Source organism: Oncorhynchus kisutch, linkage group LG1, assembly GCF_002021735.2.
Source record: "Oncorhynchus kisutch isolate 150728-3 linkage group LG1, Okis_V2, whole genome shotgun sequence".
Taxonomy (NCBI): Eukaryota; Metazoa; Chordata; class Actinopteri; order Salmoniformes; family Salmonidae; genus Oncorhynchus; species Oncorhynchus kisutch.
The window spans coordinates 17,508,041-17,522,903 of NC_034174.2; the positions used below are offsets into that span (position 1 = coordinate 17,508,041).

At 49.5% G+C, this 14,863-nt stretch overlaps 1 protein-coding gene across 3 annotated transcripts in view; it reads left to right on the forward strand.

The window, feature by feature from the left end:
- Positions 1–14,863, forward strand: part of ikbke (inhibitor of nuclear factor kappa B kinase subunit epsilon) — a 49,027-nt gene that overhangs the window by 8,964 nt on the left and 25,200 nt on the right. For all 3 annotated transcript variants that reach the window (XM_020493201.2, XM_020493191.2, XM_031789409.1), the window contains exons 8-12: positions 4,737–4,916; positions 5,040–5,236; positions 11,146–11,204; positions 11,372–11,463; positions 11,552–11,653. In XM_020493201.2, the coding sequence (XP_020348790.1) occupies positions 4,737–4,916; positions 5,040–5,236; positions 11,146–11,204; positions 11,372–11,463; positions 11,552–11,653 (630 nt within the window). The remainder of the gene's footprint in view (positions 1–4,736; positions 4,917–5,039; positions 5,237–11,145; positions 11,205–11,371; positions 11,464–11,551; positions 11,654–14,863) is intronic.

A 14,863-nucleotide genomic window follows, 5' to 3' on the forward strand; every position in this document is an offset into this window, starting at 1 on the left:
GGAGGAAAAGGGGGGAGGCTTGCAATCCGAAGAACACCATCCCAACTGTGAAGCACGGGGGTGGCAGCATCATGTTGTGGGGGTGCTTTGCTGCAGGAGGGACTGGTGCTCTTCACAAAATAGATGGCGTCATGAGGAAGGAAAATTATGTGGATATATTGAAGCAACATCTCAAGACATCATTAAAGCTTGGTCATAAATGGGTCTTCCAAATGGACAATGACCCCAAGCATACTTCCAAGTTGAGGCCAAATGGCTTAAGGACAGCAAAGTCAAGGTATTGGAGGGGCCATCCCAAGTCTTGACCTCAATCCTATAGAAAATTTGTGGGCAGAACTGAAAAAGCATGTGTGAGCAAGGAGGCCTACAAACCTGATTCATTTACACCAGCTCTGTCAGGAGGAATGGGCCACATTTTTGGGTAGCCTTGTGGAAGGCTCCCCGAAACATTTGACCCAAATTAAACAATTTAAAGGCAATACTACCAAATACTAATTGAGTGTATGTAAACTTCTGACCCACTGGGAATGTGATGAATTTTTTTCTCACCTTTATTTAGCCAGGTAGGCTAGTTGAGAACAAGTTCTCATTTGCAACTGCGACCTGGCCAAGATAAAGCGTAGCAATTCGACACATACAACAACACAGAGTTACACATGGAATAAACAAAACATAGTCAATAATACAGTAGAACAAAAGAAAACAAGAAGTCTATATACAGAGTGCAAATGAGGTAAGTTAAGGAAATAAATAGGCCATGGTGGCGAAGTAGTTACAATATAGCAATTAAACACTGGAATGGTAGATCGGCAGAAGATGAATGTGCAGGTAGAGATACTGGGGTGCAAAGGAGCAAAATAAATAAATACCAATATGGGGATGAGGTAGGTAGATATATGGGCTGTTTACAGATGGGCTATGTACATGTGCAGTGATCTGTAAGCTGCTCTGACAGCTGGTGCTTAAAGCTAGTGAGGGAGATGTGAGTCTCCAGCTTCAGATATTTTTGCAATTCGTTCCAGTCATGGGCAGCAGAGAACTGAAAGGATAGACGACCAAGGAATTCACCTGCTGGAGCACGTGCTACGAGTGGGTGCTGCTATGGTGACCAGTGAGCTGAGATAAGGCGGGGCTTTACCTAGCAGAGACTTGTAGATAACCTGTAGCCAGTGGGTTTGGCGACGAGTATGAAGCGAGTGCCAACCAACGAGAGCGTACAGGTCGCAGTGGTGGGTAGTGTATGGGGCTTTGGTGACAAAACGGATGACACTGTGATAGACTGCATCCAGTTTGTGTGTTGGAGGCTATTTTATAGATGACATCACCGAAGTCGAGGATCGGTAGGATGGTCAGTTTTACGAGGGTATGTTTGGCAGCATGATTGAAGGATGTTTTGTTGCGATATAGGAAGCCGATTCTAGATTTAATTTTGGATTGGAGATGCTTAATGTGAGTCTGGAAGGAGAGTTTACAGTCTAACCAGACACCCAGGTATTTGTAGTTGTCCACGTATTCTAAATCAGAGCCATCCAGAGTAGTGATGCTGGACGGGCGAGCAGGTGTGGGCAGTGATTGATTAAATAGCATGCATTTAGTTTTACTTGCATTTAAGAGCAGTTGGAGGCCACGGAAGGAGAGTTGTATAGCATTGAAGCTCGTCTGGAGGTTTGTTAACACAGTGTCCAAGGAGGGACCAGAAGTATACAGAATGGTGTTGTCTGCGTAGAGGTGGATCAGAGAATCACCAACAGCAAGAGCAACATCATTGATGTATACAGAAAAGAGAGTCGATCTGAGAATTGAACCCTGTGGCACACCCATAGAGACTGTCAGAGGTCTGGACAACGGGCCCTCCGATTTGACACACTGAACTCTATCAGAGAAGTAGTTGGTAAACCTGGCGAGGCAATCATTTGAGAAACCAAGGCTAGTGAGTCTGCCAATAAGAATGTTGTGATTGACAGAGTCGAAAGCCTTGGCCAGGTCGATGAATACGGCTGCACAGTAATGTCTCTTATCGATGGCGGTTATGATGTCGTTTAGAACCTTGAGCGTGACTGAGGTGCACCCATGACCAGCTCTGAAACCAGATTGCATAGCGGAGAAGGTATGGTGGGATTCGAAATGGTCAGTAATCTGTTTGTTAACTTGGCTTTCGAAGACCTTAGAAAGACAGGGTAGGATAGATATAGGTCTGTAGCAGTTTGGGTCTAGAGTGTCACCCCCTTTGAAGAGTGGGATGACTGTGGCAGCTTTCCAATCTTTGGGAATCTCAGAAAGAGAGGTTGAACAGGCTAGTAATAGCGGTTGCAACAATTTCTGCAGATAATTTTAGAAAGAGAGGGTCCAGATTGTCTAGCCCGGCTGATTTGTAGGGGTCCAGATTTTGCAGCTCTTTCAGAACATCAGCTATCTGGAATTGGGTAAAGGTAAAATGGTGGGGGCTTTGGCGGGTTGCTGTGGAGGGTGCCGGGCAGTTGACCGGGGTAGGGGTAGCCATGTGGAAAGCATGGCCAGCTGTAGAGAAATGCTTATTGAAATTCTCAATTATAGTCGATTTATCGGTGGTGACAGTGTTTCCTAGCCTCAGAGCAGTGGGCAGCTGGGAGGAGGTGCTCTTATTCTCCATGGACTTTACAGTGTCCCAGAACTTTTTGGAGTTAGTACTACAGGATGCAAATTTCTGTTTGAAAAAGCTTGCCTTAGCTTTTCTAACTGCCTGTGTATATTTGTTCCTAACTTCCCTGAAAAGTTGCATATCACGGGGGCTATTCGATGCTAATGCAGAACGCCACAGGATGTTTTTGTGCTGGTCAAGGGCAGACAGGTCTGGAGTGAACCAAGGACTATATCTATTCCTAGTTCTACATTTTTTGAGAGGGGCATGCTTATTTAAGATGGTGAGGAAGGCACTTTTAAAGAATAGCCAGGCATCATCTACTGACGGGATGAGGTCAATGTCATTCCAGGATACCCCGGCCAGGTCGTTTAGAAAGGCCTGCTCACAGAAGTGTTTCAGGGAGCGTTTGACAGTGATGAGGGGTGGTCGTTAGGTCGCAGACCCATTACGGATGCAGGCAATGAGGCAGTGATTGCTGAGATCTTGATTGAAAACAGCAGAGGTGTATTTGGAGGGCGAATTAGTTAGGATGACTATGACTATGAGGGTGCCCGTGTTTACTGATTTGGGGTTGTACCTGGTAGGTTCATTGATCATTTGTGTGAGATTGAGGGCATCAAGCTTAGTTTGTAGGATGGCCGGGGCGTTAAGCATGTCCCAGTTTAGGTCACCTAGTAGCACGAGCTCAGAAGATAGATGGGGTGCAATCAATTCACATATGGTATCGAGGGCACAGCTGGGGGCAGAGGGAGGTCTATAGCAAGCGGCAACAGTGAAAGACTTGTTTCTGGAAAGGTGAATTTTTAGAAGTAGAAGCTCAAATTGTTTGGGTACAGACTTAGCCTGCAGAGTTCTGTATTACTATCTATCTTTGCAGTTGATTGCAACACCGCCCCCTTTGGCAGTTCTATCTTGGTGGAAAAAGTTATAGTTAGCCATGGAGATTTCAGGGTTTTTGGTGGTTTTCCTAAGCCGGGATTCAGACATGGCTAAGACATCCGGGTTGGCAGAGTGTGCTAAAGCAGTGAGTAAAACAAACTTAGGGAGTAGGCTTCTAATGTTAACAATAAATAAATAAAAGCTGAAATAAATCATTCTCTCTACTATTATTCTGACATTTCACATTCCTAAAATAAAGTGGTGATCCTAACTGACCTAAGACAGGGATTTTCTACTAAGATTAAATGTCAGGAATTGTGAAAAACTGAGTTGAAATGGATTTGGCTAAGATGTATGTAAACTTCCGACTTCAACTGTACATAGACACACAGACTTTTCTCAACGCCAGTGGCATGTCATTAGTAAAGATTGAAAAAAGTAAGGGCCCTAGACAGCTGCCCTGGGGAATTCCTGATTCTACCTGAATTATGTTGGAGAAGCTCTATTTAAGAACACCCTCTGTGTTCTGTTAGACAGTTAACTCTATCCACAATATAGCAGGGAGTGTAAAGCCATAAGACATACGTTTTTCCAGCAGAAGACTATAATTGATAATGTCCAAAGTCGCACTAAAGTCTAACAAAACAGCTCCCATCAATTTCTCTCAACCAATCCTCAGTCATTTGTGTAAGTGCTGTGCTTGTTAAATGTCCTTCCCTTTAAGCGTGCTGAAAGTCTGTTGTCAGTTTGTTTACTGTAAAATAGCATGTGCATCTATCAGTTACACATACATGTCAGTACCTACACACAACAAGTAGGTCACATGGGGAAGAGGCATGGTGCCGTGAGGTGTTGCTTTATTTGTTTTTTGAAACCAGGTTTGTTGTTCACTTGCGCTATATAAAATGGAAGGGAGTTCCATGTACTCATGGCTCTGTATCACAGTTTTATAGTGTGGCTCTGTATCACAGTTGTATAATGGTACCTTGAATTTGTTCTGGACCTGCGGACTGTGAAAAGGCTCCTGGTGGCATGTCTGGTGGGGTAAGTGTGTGTGTCAGTACTGTGTGTAAGTTGACTATGCAAACAATTTGGAATTTCCAACACATTGTTTCTTATTAAAACAAGGTGTCAGTCTTTCCTCAACTCTCAGCCAAGAGAGACTTGTCATAGCGCCTTTAATGAGTGTATCTGAAGTTGCAGTTTAACTCTCCCTCTTTCACTCTCTTTTGTATAGGGGTCTGAGGTGTCAGCTAGTCCCAGTGTTGGCTGGGATACTGGAGGCAGACCAGGAGAAGTGTTGGACATTCGACCAGTTCTTTTCTGCCACCACAGAGATACTACAGAGAGTCTCGGTCTATCTGTTCTCCCTGCAACAGGCCACAGCTCACCGCTTATACATTCCCCACTACAACACGTGAGTCAAACACGCACACACACATACACACACAAACTTGCCAGTCTATACTCACACACACACCTGTTTTGACCTACATCCACCCTGCCCCCTTCCCACCACCTCTCCCGTCTCGCTCACCAGGGCGGCCATCTTCTGTGAGGAAGTGGCGTCTCAGACAGGGGTGGGGCTGGAGCAACAGTACTTCCTGTTCCTGGGACATGACCTTTCCCTGAAGGGCTCTATGAAGGTGGTCAACTTCCCCTCCACCTCGCCCTCCCAGCCGCTACTTCTGCTTAGTCGCACTCCAGAGACACACGCTGGCCTCCCCTTCAGAGAACGTAAGACACACACACATAAACATTAAGAATACCTGCTCTTTCCATGACATAAACTGACCAGGTGAATCCAGGTGAAATCTATGATCCCTTATTGATGTCACTTGTTAAATCCACTTCAATCAGTGTAGATGAAGGGGAGCAGACAGGTTAAAGAAGGATTTTTAAGCCTTGAGACAATTGAGATATGGATTGTGTGTGTGTGCGCCATTCAGAGAGTGAATGGTCAATACAAAATATTTAAGTACCTATGAAATCAAATCAAATTTTATTTGTCACATACACGTGTTTAGCAGATGTTATTGCGGGTGTAGTGAAATGCTTGTGCTTCTAGTTCCGACAGTGCAGCAATATCTAAGTAAGTAAGTGTGTCAAAGTAATATCTAACAATACACCACAAATACCTAATACACACAAATCTAAGTAAAGGAATGGAATTAAGAATATATAAATATATGGATGAGCAATGTCAGAGCGGCATAGACTGAGAAACAGTAGAATAGTATAGAATACAGTATATACATATAAGATGAGTAATGCAAGATATGTAAACATGATTAAAGTGGCATTATTAAAGTGACAAGTGATCCATTTATTAAAGTGGCCAATGATTTCAAGTCTGTATGTAGACAGCAGCCTCTGAGTTAGTGATGGCTGTTTAACAGTCTGATGACCTTGAGATAGAAGCTGTTTTTCAGTCTCTCGGTTCCAGCTTTGAAAAAAGTAAGGGCCCTAGACAGCTGCCCTGGGGAATTCCTGATTCTACCTGAATTATGTTGGAGAAGCTCCATTTAAGAGCTCCATTTAAGAACCTGTACTGACCTCGCCTTCAGGATGATAGCGGGGTGAACAGGCAGTGGCTCGGGTGGTTGTTGTCCTTGATGATCTTTTTATCTACAGGAGGGGGCTGAGCACGCACCCTTGTGGGGCCCCAGTGTTGAGGATCAGCGAAGTGGAGGTGTTGTTTCCTATCTTCACGACCTGGGGGACGGCCCATCAGGAAGTCCAGGACTCAATTGCACAGGGCAGGGTTCAGACACAGGGTCTCAAGCTAATGATGAGCTATGGTGTTGAATGCTGAGTTTTAGTCAATGAACAGCATTCGTACATAGGTATTCCTCTTGTACAGATGGGATAGGGCAGTGTGCAGTGTGATGGTGGTTGCATCGTCTGTGGACCTATTGGCGCGGTAAGCAAACTGAAGTGGGTCTAGGGTATCAGGTAGGGTGGAGGTGATATGATCCTTGACTAGTCTCTTAAAGCACTTCATGATGACAGAAGTGGTGGCTACGGGGTGATAGTCATTTAGTTCAGTTACCTTAGCTTTCTTGAGAACAGGAACAATGGTGGCCATCTTTAAGCATGTGGAGACAGCAGACTGGGATAGGGAGAGATGGAATATGTCCGTAAACACACATTGCGAGGGTTAACACGTTTAAATGTCTTACTCACATCGGCCACGGAGAAGGAGAGCCCTCAGTCCTTGGTAGCGGGCCACGTCGGTGGCACTGTGTTATCCTCAAAGCGGACAAAGAACATGTTAAGCTTGTCTGGGAGCAAGATGTCGGTGTCCGCGACGTTGCTGGTTTTCTTTTGTAGTCCATGATTGTCTGTAGACCCTGTCACGTGTCTGAGCCATTGAATCTCGATTCCACTTTGTCTCTATACTGACGTTTTGCCTGTTAGATTGCCTTACGGAGGGAATGACCTCTCTGTTTGTATTCTGCCATATTCCCAGTCTCCTTGCCATGGTTAAATGCGGTGGTTCGCACTTTCAGTTTAGCACAAATGCCACGGTTTCTGGTTAGGTTAGGTTTTAATAGATACAGTGGGTACAACATCTCCTATACACTTCCTGATAAACTCAGTCACCGTCTCGTTGTACACGTCAATATTATTCTCCGAAGCTACCCGGAACATATCCCAGTCCGCGTGATCAAAACAATCTTGAAGCATGGATTCCTTGAATAGTCCTTAGCACGGGTACTTCCCGTTTGAGTTTCTGCCTATAGGAAGGGGGGGAAATTGGAGTCATGGTCAGATTTGCCGAAAGGAGGGCGGGAGAGGGCCTTGTATGCATTCCGGAAGTTGCAGTAGTAATGGTCGAGTGCTACAGTCGCTATGCTGATAGGATTTAGGAAGCCTTTTCCTCACATTTGTTTTGTTGAAATTCCCAGCTACAATAAATGTGGCCTCAGGATATCAAATCAAATCAAATGTATTTATATAGCCCTTCGTACATCAGCTGATATCTCAAAGTGCTGTACAGAAACCCAGCCTAAAACCCCAAACAGCAAGCAATGCAGGTGTAGAAGCACGGTGGCTAGGAAAAACTCCCTAGAAAGGCCAATACCTAGGAAGAAACCTAGAGAGGAACCAGGCTATGTGGGGTGGCCAGTCCTCTTCTGGCTGTGCCGGGTGGAGATTATAACAGAACATGGCCAAGATGTTCAAATGTTCATAAATGACCAGCATGGTCGAATAATAATAAGGCAGAACAGTTGAAACTGGAGCAGCAGCACAGTCAGGTGGAAGTTGAAACTGGAGCAGCAGCATGGCCAGGTGGACTGGGGACAGCAAGGAGTCATCATGTCAGGTAGTCCTGGGGAATGGTCCTAGGGCTCAGGTCAGTTGAAACTGGAACAGCAGCATGGCCAGGTGGACTGGGGACAGCAAGGAGTCATCATGTCAGGTAGTCCTGGGGCATGGTCCTAGGGCTCAGGTCCTCCGAGAGAGAGAAAGAAAGAGAGAATTAGAGAACGCACACTTAGATTCACACAGGACACCGAATAGGACAGGAGAAGTACTCCAGATATAACAAACTGACCCCAGCCCCCCGACACATAAACTACTGCAGCATAAATACTGGAGGCTGAGACAGGAGGGGTCAGGAGACACTGTGGCCCCATCCGAGGATATGTGGTTTCCAGTTTGCATAAAGTCCAGTGAAGTTGGACTTTTAACAAGGCTAATCTGAAAACAAGACTCCCTAAATTTTATCAGCATATCGATTGCGCAACCAGGGCTGGAAAAACCTTGGATCACTGCTATTCTAACTTCCGCGACGCATATAAGGCCCTGCCCCGCCCTCCTTTCGGAAAAGCTGACCACGACTCCATTTTGTTGATCCCTGCCTACAGACAGAAACTAAAACAAGAAGCTCCCGCGCTGAGGTCTGTTCAACGCTGGTCAGACCAATCTGATTCCACACTCCAAGACTGCTTCCATCACGTGGACTGGGATATGTTTCGTATTGCGTCAGACAACAACATTGACGAATACGCTGATTCGGTGAGCGAGTTCATTAGAACGTGCGTTGAAGATGTCGTTCCCATAGCAATGATTAAAACATTCCCAAACCAGAAACCGTGGATTGATGGCAGCATTCGCGTGAAACTGAAAGCCCGAACCACTGCTTTTAATCAGGGCAAGGTGACCGGAAACATGACCGAATACAAACAGTGTAACTATTCCCTCCGCAAGGCAATCAAACAAGCTAAGCGTCAGTATAGAGACAAAGTAGAATCTCAATTCAACGGCTCAGACACAAGAGGTATGTGGCAGGGTCTACAGTCAATCACGGATTATAAAAAGAAAACCAGCCCAGTCACGGACCAGGATGTCTTGCTCCCAGGCAGACTAAATAACTTTTTTGCCCGCTTTGAGGACAATACAGTGCCACTGACACGGCCCGCAACTAAAACATGCAGACTCTCCTTCACTGCAGCCGACGTGAGGAAAACATTTAAACGTGTCAACCCTCGCAGGGCTGCAGGCCCAGACGGCATCCCCAGCCGCGCCCTCAGAGCATGCGCAGACCAGCTGGCTGGTGTGTTTACGGACATATTCAATCAATCCCTATCCCAGTCTGTTGTTCCCACATGCTTCAAGAGGGCCACCATTGTTCCTGTTCCCAAGAAAGCTAAGGTAACTGAGCTAAACAACTACCGCCCCGTAGCACTCACTTCTGTCATCATGAAGTGCTTTGAGAGACTAGTCAAGGACCATATCACCTCCACCCTACCTGACACCCTTAGACCCACTCCAATTTGCTTACCGCCCAAATAGGTCCACAGACGATGCAATCTCAACCACACTGCACACTGCCCTAACCCATCTGGACAAGAGGAATACCTATGTGAGAATGCTGTTCATCGACTACAGCTCGGCATTTAACACCATAGTGCCGTCCAAGCTCGTCATCAAGCTCGAGACCCTGGGTCTCGACCCCGCCCTGTGCAACTGGGTACTGGACTTCCTGACGGGCCGCCCCCAGGTGGTGAGGGTAGGCAACAACATTTCCACCCCGCTGATCCTCAACACTGGGGCCCTACAAGGGTGCGTTCTGAGCCCTCTCCTGTACTCCCTGTTCACCCACGACTGCGTGGCCACGCACGTCTCCAACTCAATCATCAAGTTTGCGGAAGACACAACAGTGGTAGGCTTGATTACCAACAACGACGAGACGGCCTACAGGGAGGAGGTGAGGGCCCTCGGAGTGTGGTGTCAACAAAACTAAGGAGATGATTGTGGACTTCAGGAAACAGCAGAGGGAACACCCCCCTATCCACATTGATGGAACAGTAGTGGAGAGGGTAGTAAGTTTTAAGTTCCTCGGCGTACACATCACAGACAAACTGAATTGGTCCACCCACACAGACAGCATCGTGAAGAAGGCGCAGCAGCGCCTCTTCAACCTCAGGAGGCTGAAGAAATTCGTCTTGTCACCAAAAGCACTCACAAACTTCTACAGATGCACTATCGAGAGCATCCTGTCGTGCTGTATCACCGCCTGGTACGGCAACTGCTCCGCCCACAACCGTAAGGCTCTCCAGAGGGTAGTGAGGTCTGCACAACGCATCACCGGGGGCAAACTACCTGCCCTCCAGGACACCTACACCACCCGATGTCACAGGAAGGCCATAAAGATCATCAAGGACAACATCCACCCGAGCCACTGCCTGTTCACCCCGCTATCATCCAGAAGGCGAGGTCAGTACAGGTGCATCAAAGCTGGGACCGAGAGACTGAAAAACAGCTTCTATCTCAAGGCCATCAGACTGTTAAACAGCCACCACTAACATTGAGTGGCTGCTGCCAACACACTGACTCAACTCCAGCCACTTTAATAATGGGAATTGATGGGAAATGATGTAAAATATATCACTAGCCACTTTAAACAATGCTACCTAATATAATGTTTACATACCCTACATTATTCATCTCATATGTATATGTATATACTGTACTCTATATCATCTACTGCATCTTTATGTAATACATGTATCACTAGCCACTTTAACTATGCCACTTTGTTTACATACTCATCTCATATGTATATACTGTACTCAATACCATCTACTGTATCTTGCCTATGCCGCTCTGTACCATCACTCATTCATATATCTTTATGTACATATTCTTTATCACCTTACACTTATGTCTATAAGGTAGTATTTTTGGAATTGTTAGCTAGATTACTTGTTGGTTATTACTGCATTGTTGGAACTAGAAGCACAAGCATTTCGCTACACTCGCATTAACATCTGGTAACCATGTGTATGTGACAAATACAATTTGATTTGATTTCCTTGAGGGCCGTCGTGGTATTGGCTTGAGGGGGATATACATGGCTGTGACAATAACCAAAGATAATTATCTTGGGAGATAATACGGTCGGCATTTGATTGTTAGGTATTCTAGTTCGGATGAACAAAATAACTTGAGTTCCTGTTATTACAATTACATGGGGTATGGTAGCATCCCTGTGGAATGCTATTGGCACCTTGTAGACTATTCCCCAAGAATTGAGGCTGTTCTGAAGCTGTCCTTAATGTTATGTACACTCGGTGTCAATGGGTATTGTTATTGATTTAATAAACGATAAATGATGTGTGTTTTGTCCTCTGTAGCTGAGATGCCCAACATCCCATCCCGGTTTGACATTATGGCAGACTATTCTTTCTCCAAGGTAAGTTAGTCATGACATGGGATCCAGCACTGTGTAACCCACTGGAAGAGACAGTTAAAACTCTCAGCTGAACGGTCTGTTGATGGTTGTGTTTTTCTATGTAGTGAATCAGTCTCTTTTACTCACCCCCCTCTTTTCTTCCCTCTCTCCCATTCTCCTCTGTCTAGTTGATAGTAGGAGTGGTCTATCAGTACCTGAGGATAGTGCGTTCCTTACACACACACAGAGAACTGTTCCTACATGGATACTACAGCTACATGTGAGACCCACACACACACCGTGAGAACAAACCAGCAACATCCCTTCGATCTGCCATGACCCATGCTCTCCCCTCTCTGTCTACCCAGGGAGAAGGTGGGTAGGGAGTGTGGTGACTCGCTGCTGACTATCAGCATGGTCAACATGAGACTGCACTCCTGCCTCAGTTCTGAGCACAGACTACACACCCTGTGAGTGACCGACAAGACCACATACACACGCTCACATACAAAACACTTACAATCTCAGTCATTGTCACATTGTGAGCAGTGAATACCTAAACCAATCTTTACTTTAATTCACCTCTCACCCTCCCTCCTGTCTTCCTCACCTCTCACCCTCCCTCCCTCATGTCCACCTCTCACCCTTCCTCCCTTATGTCCTCCTCTCACCCACCCTCCCTCCTGTCTACCTCTCACCCTCACCCTCCCTCCTGTCCACCTCTCACCCTCCCTCATGTCCTCCTCTCACCCCCCCTCCTCCCTGTCCTCCTCTCACCCTCCCTCCCTCCCTCCTGTCCTCCTCTCACCCTCCCTCCCTCCCTCTTGTCCACCTCTCACCCTCCCTCCCTCCTGTCCTCCTCTCACCCTCCCTCATGTCCACCTCTCACCCTCCCTCATGTCCTCCTCTCACCCTCCCTCTGTCTTGTCCACCTCTCACCCTCCCTCCTGTTCACCTCTCACCCTTCCTCCCTCCTGTCCTCCTCTCACCCTCCCTCCCTCCCTCTTGTCCACCTCTCACCCTCCCTCCCTCCTGTCCTCCTCTCACCCTCCCTCATGTCCACCTCTCACCCTCCCTCATGTCCTCCTCTCACCCTCCCTCCCTCTTGTCCACCTCTCACCCTCCCTCCTGTCCACCTCTCACCCTCCCTCCCTCCTGTCCTCCTCTCACCCTCCCTCCCTCCTGTCCTCCTCTCACCCTCCCTCCCTCCCTCTTGTCCACCTCTCACCCTCCCTCCCTCCTGTCCTCCTCTCACCCTCCCTCCCTCTTGTCCACCTCTCACCCTCCCTCCTGTCCACCTCTCACCCTCCCTCCCTCCTGTCCTCCTCTCACCCTCCCTCCCTCCTGTCCTCCTCTCACCCTCCCTCCCTCCTGTCCTCCTCTCACCCTCCCTCCCTCCTGTCCTCCTCTCACCCTCCCTCCCTCTTGTCCACCTCTCACCCTCCCTCCCTCCCACCTCTCACCCTCCCTCCCTCCCTCCTCTCACCCTCCCTCCTCTCACCCTCCCTCCCTCTTGTCCACCTCTCACCCTCCCTCCCTCTTGTCCACCTCTCACCCTCCCTCCCTCTTGTCCACCTCTCACCCTCCCTCCCTCTTGTCCACCTCTCACCCTCCCTCCCTCCTGTCCTCCTCTCACCCTCCCTCCCTCCTGTCCTCCTCTCACCCTCCCTCCCTCCTGTCCTCCTCTCATCCTCTCACCCTCCCTCCCTCCTGTCCTCCTCTCATCCTCTCACCCTCCCTCCCTCATATCCACCTCTCACCCTCCCTCCCTCATGTCCTCCTGTCCTCCTCTCACCCTCCCTCCCTCCCTCCTCTCACCCTCCCTCCCTCCCTCCCTCTTGTCCACCTCTCACCCTCCCTCCCTCCCTCCTCTCACCCTCCCTCCCTCTTGTCCACCTCTCACCCTCCCTCCCTCTTGTCCACCTCTCACCCTCCCTCCCTCTTGTCCACCTCTCACCCTCCCTCCCTCCTGTCCTCCTCTCACCCTCCCTCCCTCCTGTCCTCCTCTCATCCTCTCACCCTCCCTCCCTCCTGTCCTCCTCTCATCCTCTCACCCTCCCTCCCTCATATCCACCTCTCACCCTCCCTCCCTCATGTCCTCCTCTCAACCTCCCTCCCTCATGTCCTCCTCTCACCCTCCCTCCCTCATGTCCTTCTCCCTCCCTCATATCCACCTCTCACCCTCCCTCCCTCATATCCACCTCTCACCCTCCCTCCCTCATATCCACCTCTCACCCTCCCTCCCTCATGTCCTCCTCTCACCCTCCCTCCCTCATGTCCTCCTCTCACCCTTCCTCCCTCATGTCCTCCTCTCACCCTTCCTCCCTCATGTCCTCCTCTCACCCTTCCTCCCTCATGTCCTCCTCCTACCCTCCCTCCCTCATGTCCTGGTCTCATCCTCTCCTCACACCCTCCCTCATGTCCTAATCTCACCCTCCCTCCCTCCCTCATCCTCCTCTCACCCTCCCTCCCTCCTGTCCACCTCTCACCCTCCCTCCCTCTTGTCCACCTCTCACCCTCCCTCCCTCTTGTCCACCTCTCACCCTCCCTCCCTCTTGTCCACCTCTCACCCACCCTCCCTCCTGTCCTCCTCTCACCCTCCCTCCTGTCCACCTCTCACCCTCCCTCATGTCCTCTTCTCACCCCCCCTCCCTCCTGTCCTCCTCTCACCCCCCCTCCCTCCTGTCCTCCTCTCACCCTCCCTCCCTCCCTCCTGTCCTCCTCTCATCCTCTCACCCTCCCTCCCTCATATCCACCTCTCACCCTCCCTCCCTCATGTCCTCCTCTCAACCTCCCTCCCTCATGTCCTCCTCTCAACCTCCCTCCCTCATGTCCTCCTCTCACCCTCCCTCCCTCATGTCCTCCTCTCACCCTCCCACCCTCATGTCCTCCTCTCACCCTCCCTCATGTCCACCTCTCACCCTCCCTCCTGTCCACCTCTCACCCTCCCTCCCTCCTGTCCACCTCTCACCCTCCTTCCTGTCCTCCTCTCACCGTCCCTCATGTCCACCTCTCACCCTCCCTCCCTCATGTCCTCCTCTCACCCTCCCACCCTCATGTCCTCCTCTCACCCTCCCACCCTCATGTCCTCCTCTCACCCTCCCTCATGTCCACCTCTCACCCTCCCTCATGTCCACCTCTCACCCTCCCTCCCTCCCTCCTGTCCACCTCTCACCCTCCCTCACTCTTTTCCACCTCTCACCCTCCCTCCCTCATGTCCACCTCTCACCCTCATGTCCTCCTCTCGCCCTCCCTCATGTCCACCTCTCACCCTCCCTCATGTCCTCCTCTCACCCTCCCTCCCTCCTGTCCTCCTATCACCCTCCCTCCCTCCTGTCCTCCCCTCACCCTCCCTCCCTCTTGTCCACCCCTCACCCTCCCTCCCTCATGTCCACCTCGCACCCTCCCTCCCTCATGTCCACCTCTCACCCTCCCTCCCTCCTGTCCACCTCTCACCCTCCCTCCCTCCCTCCTGTCCTCCTCTCACCCTCCCTCCCTCCTGTCCTCCTCTCACCCTCCCTCCTGTCCTCCTCTCACCCTCCCTCCCTCCTGTCCTCCTCTCACCCTCCCTCCCTCCCTCCCTCCCTCTTGTCCACCTCTCACCCTCCCTCCCTCCCTCTTGTCCACCTCTCACCCTCCCTCATGTCCACCTCTCACCCTCCCTCATGTCCTCCTCTCAC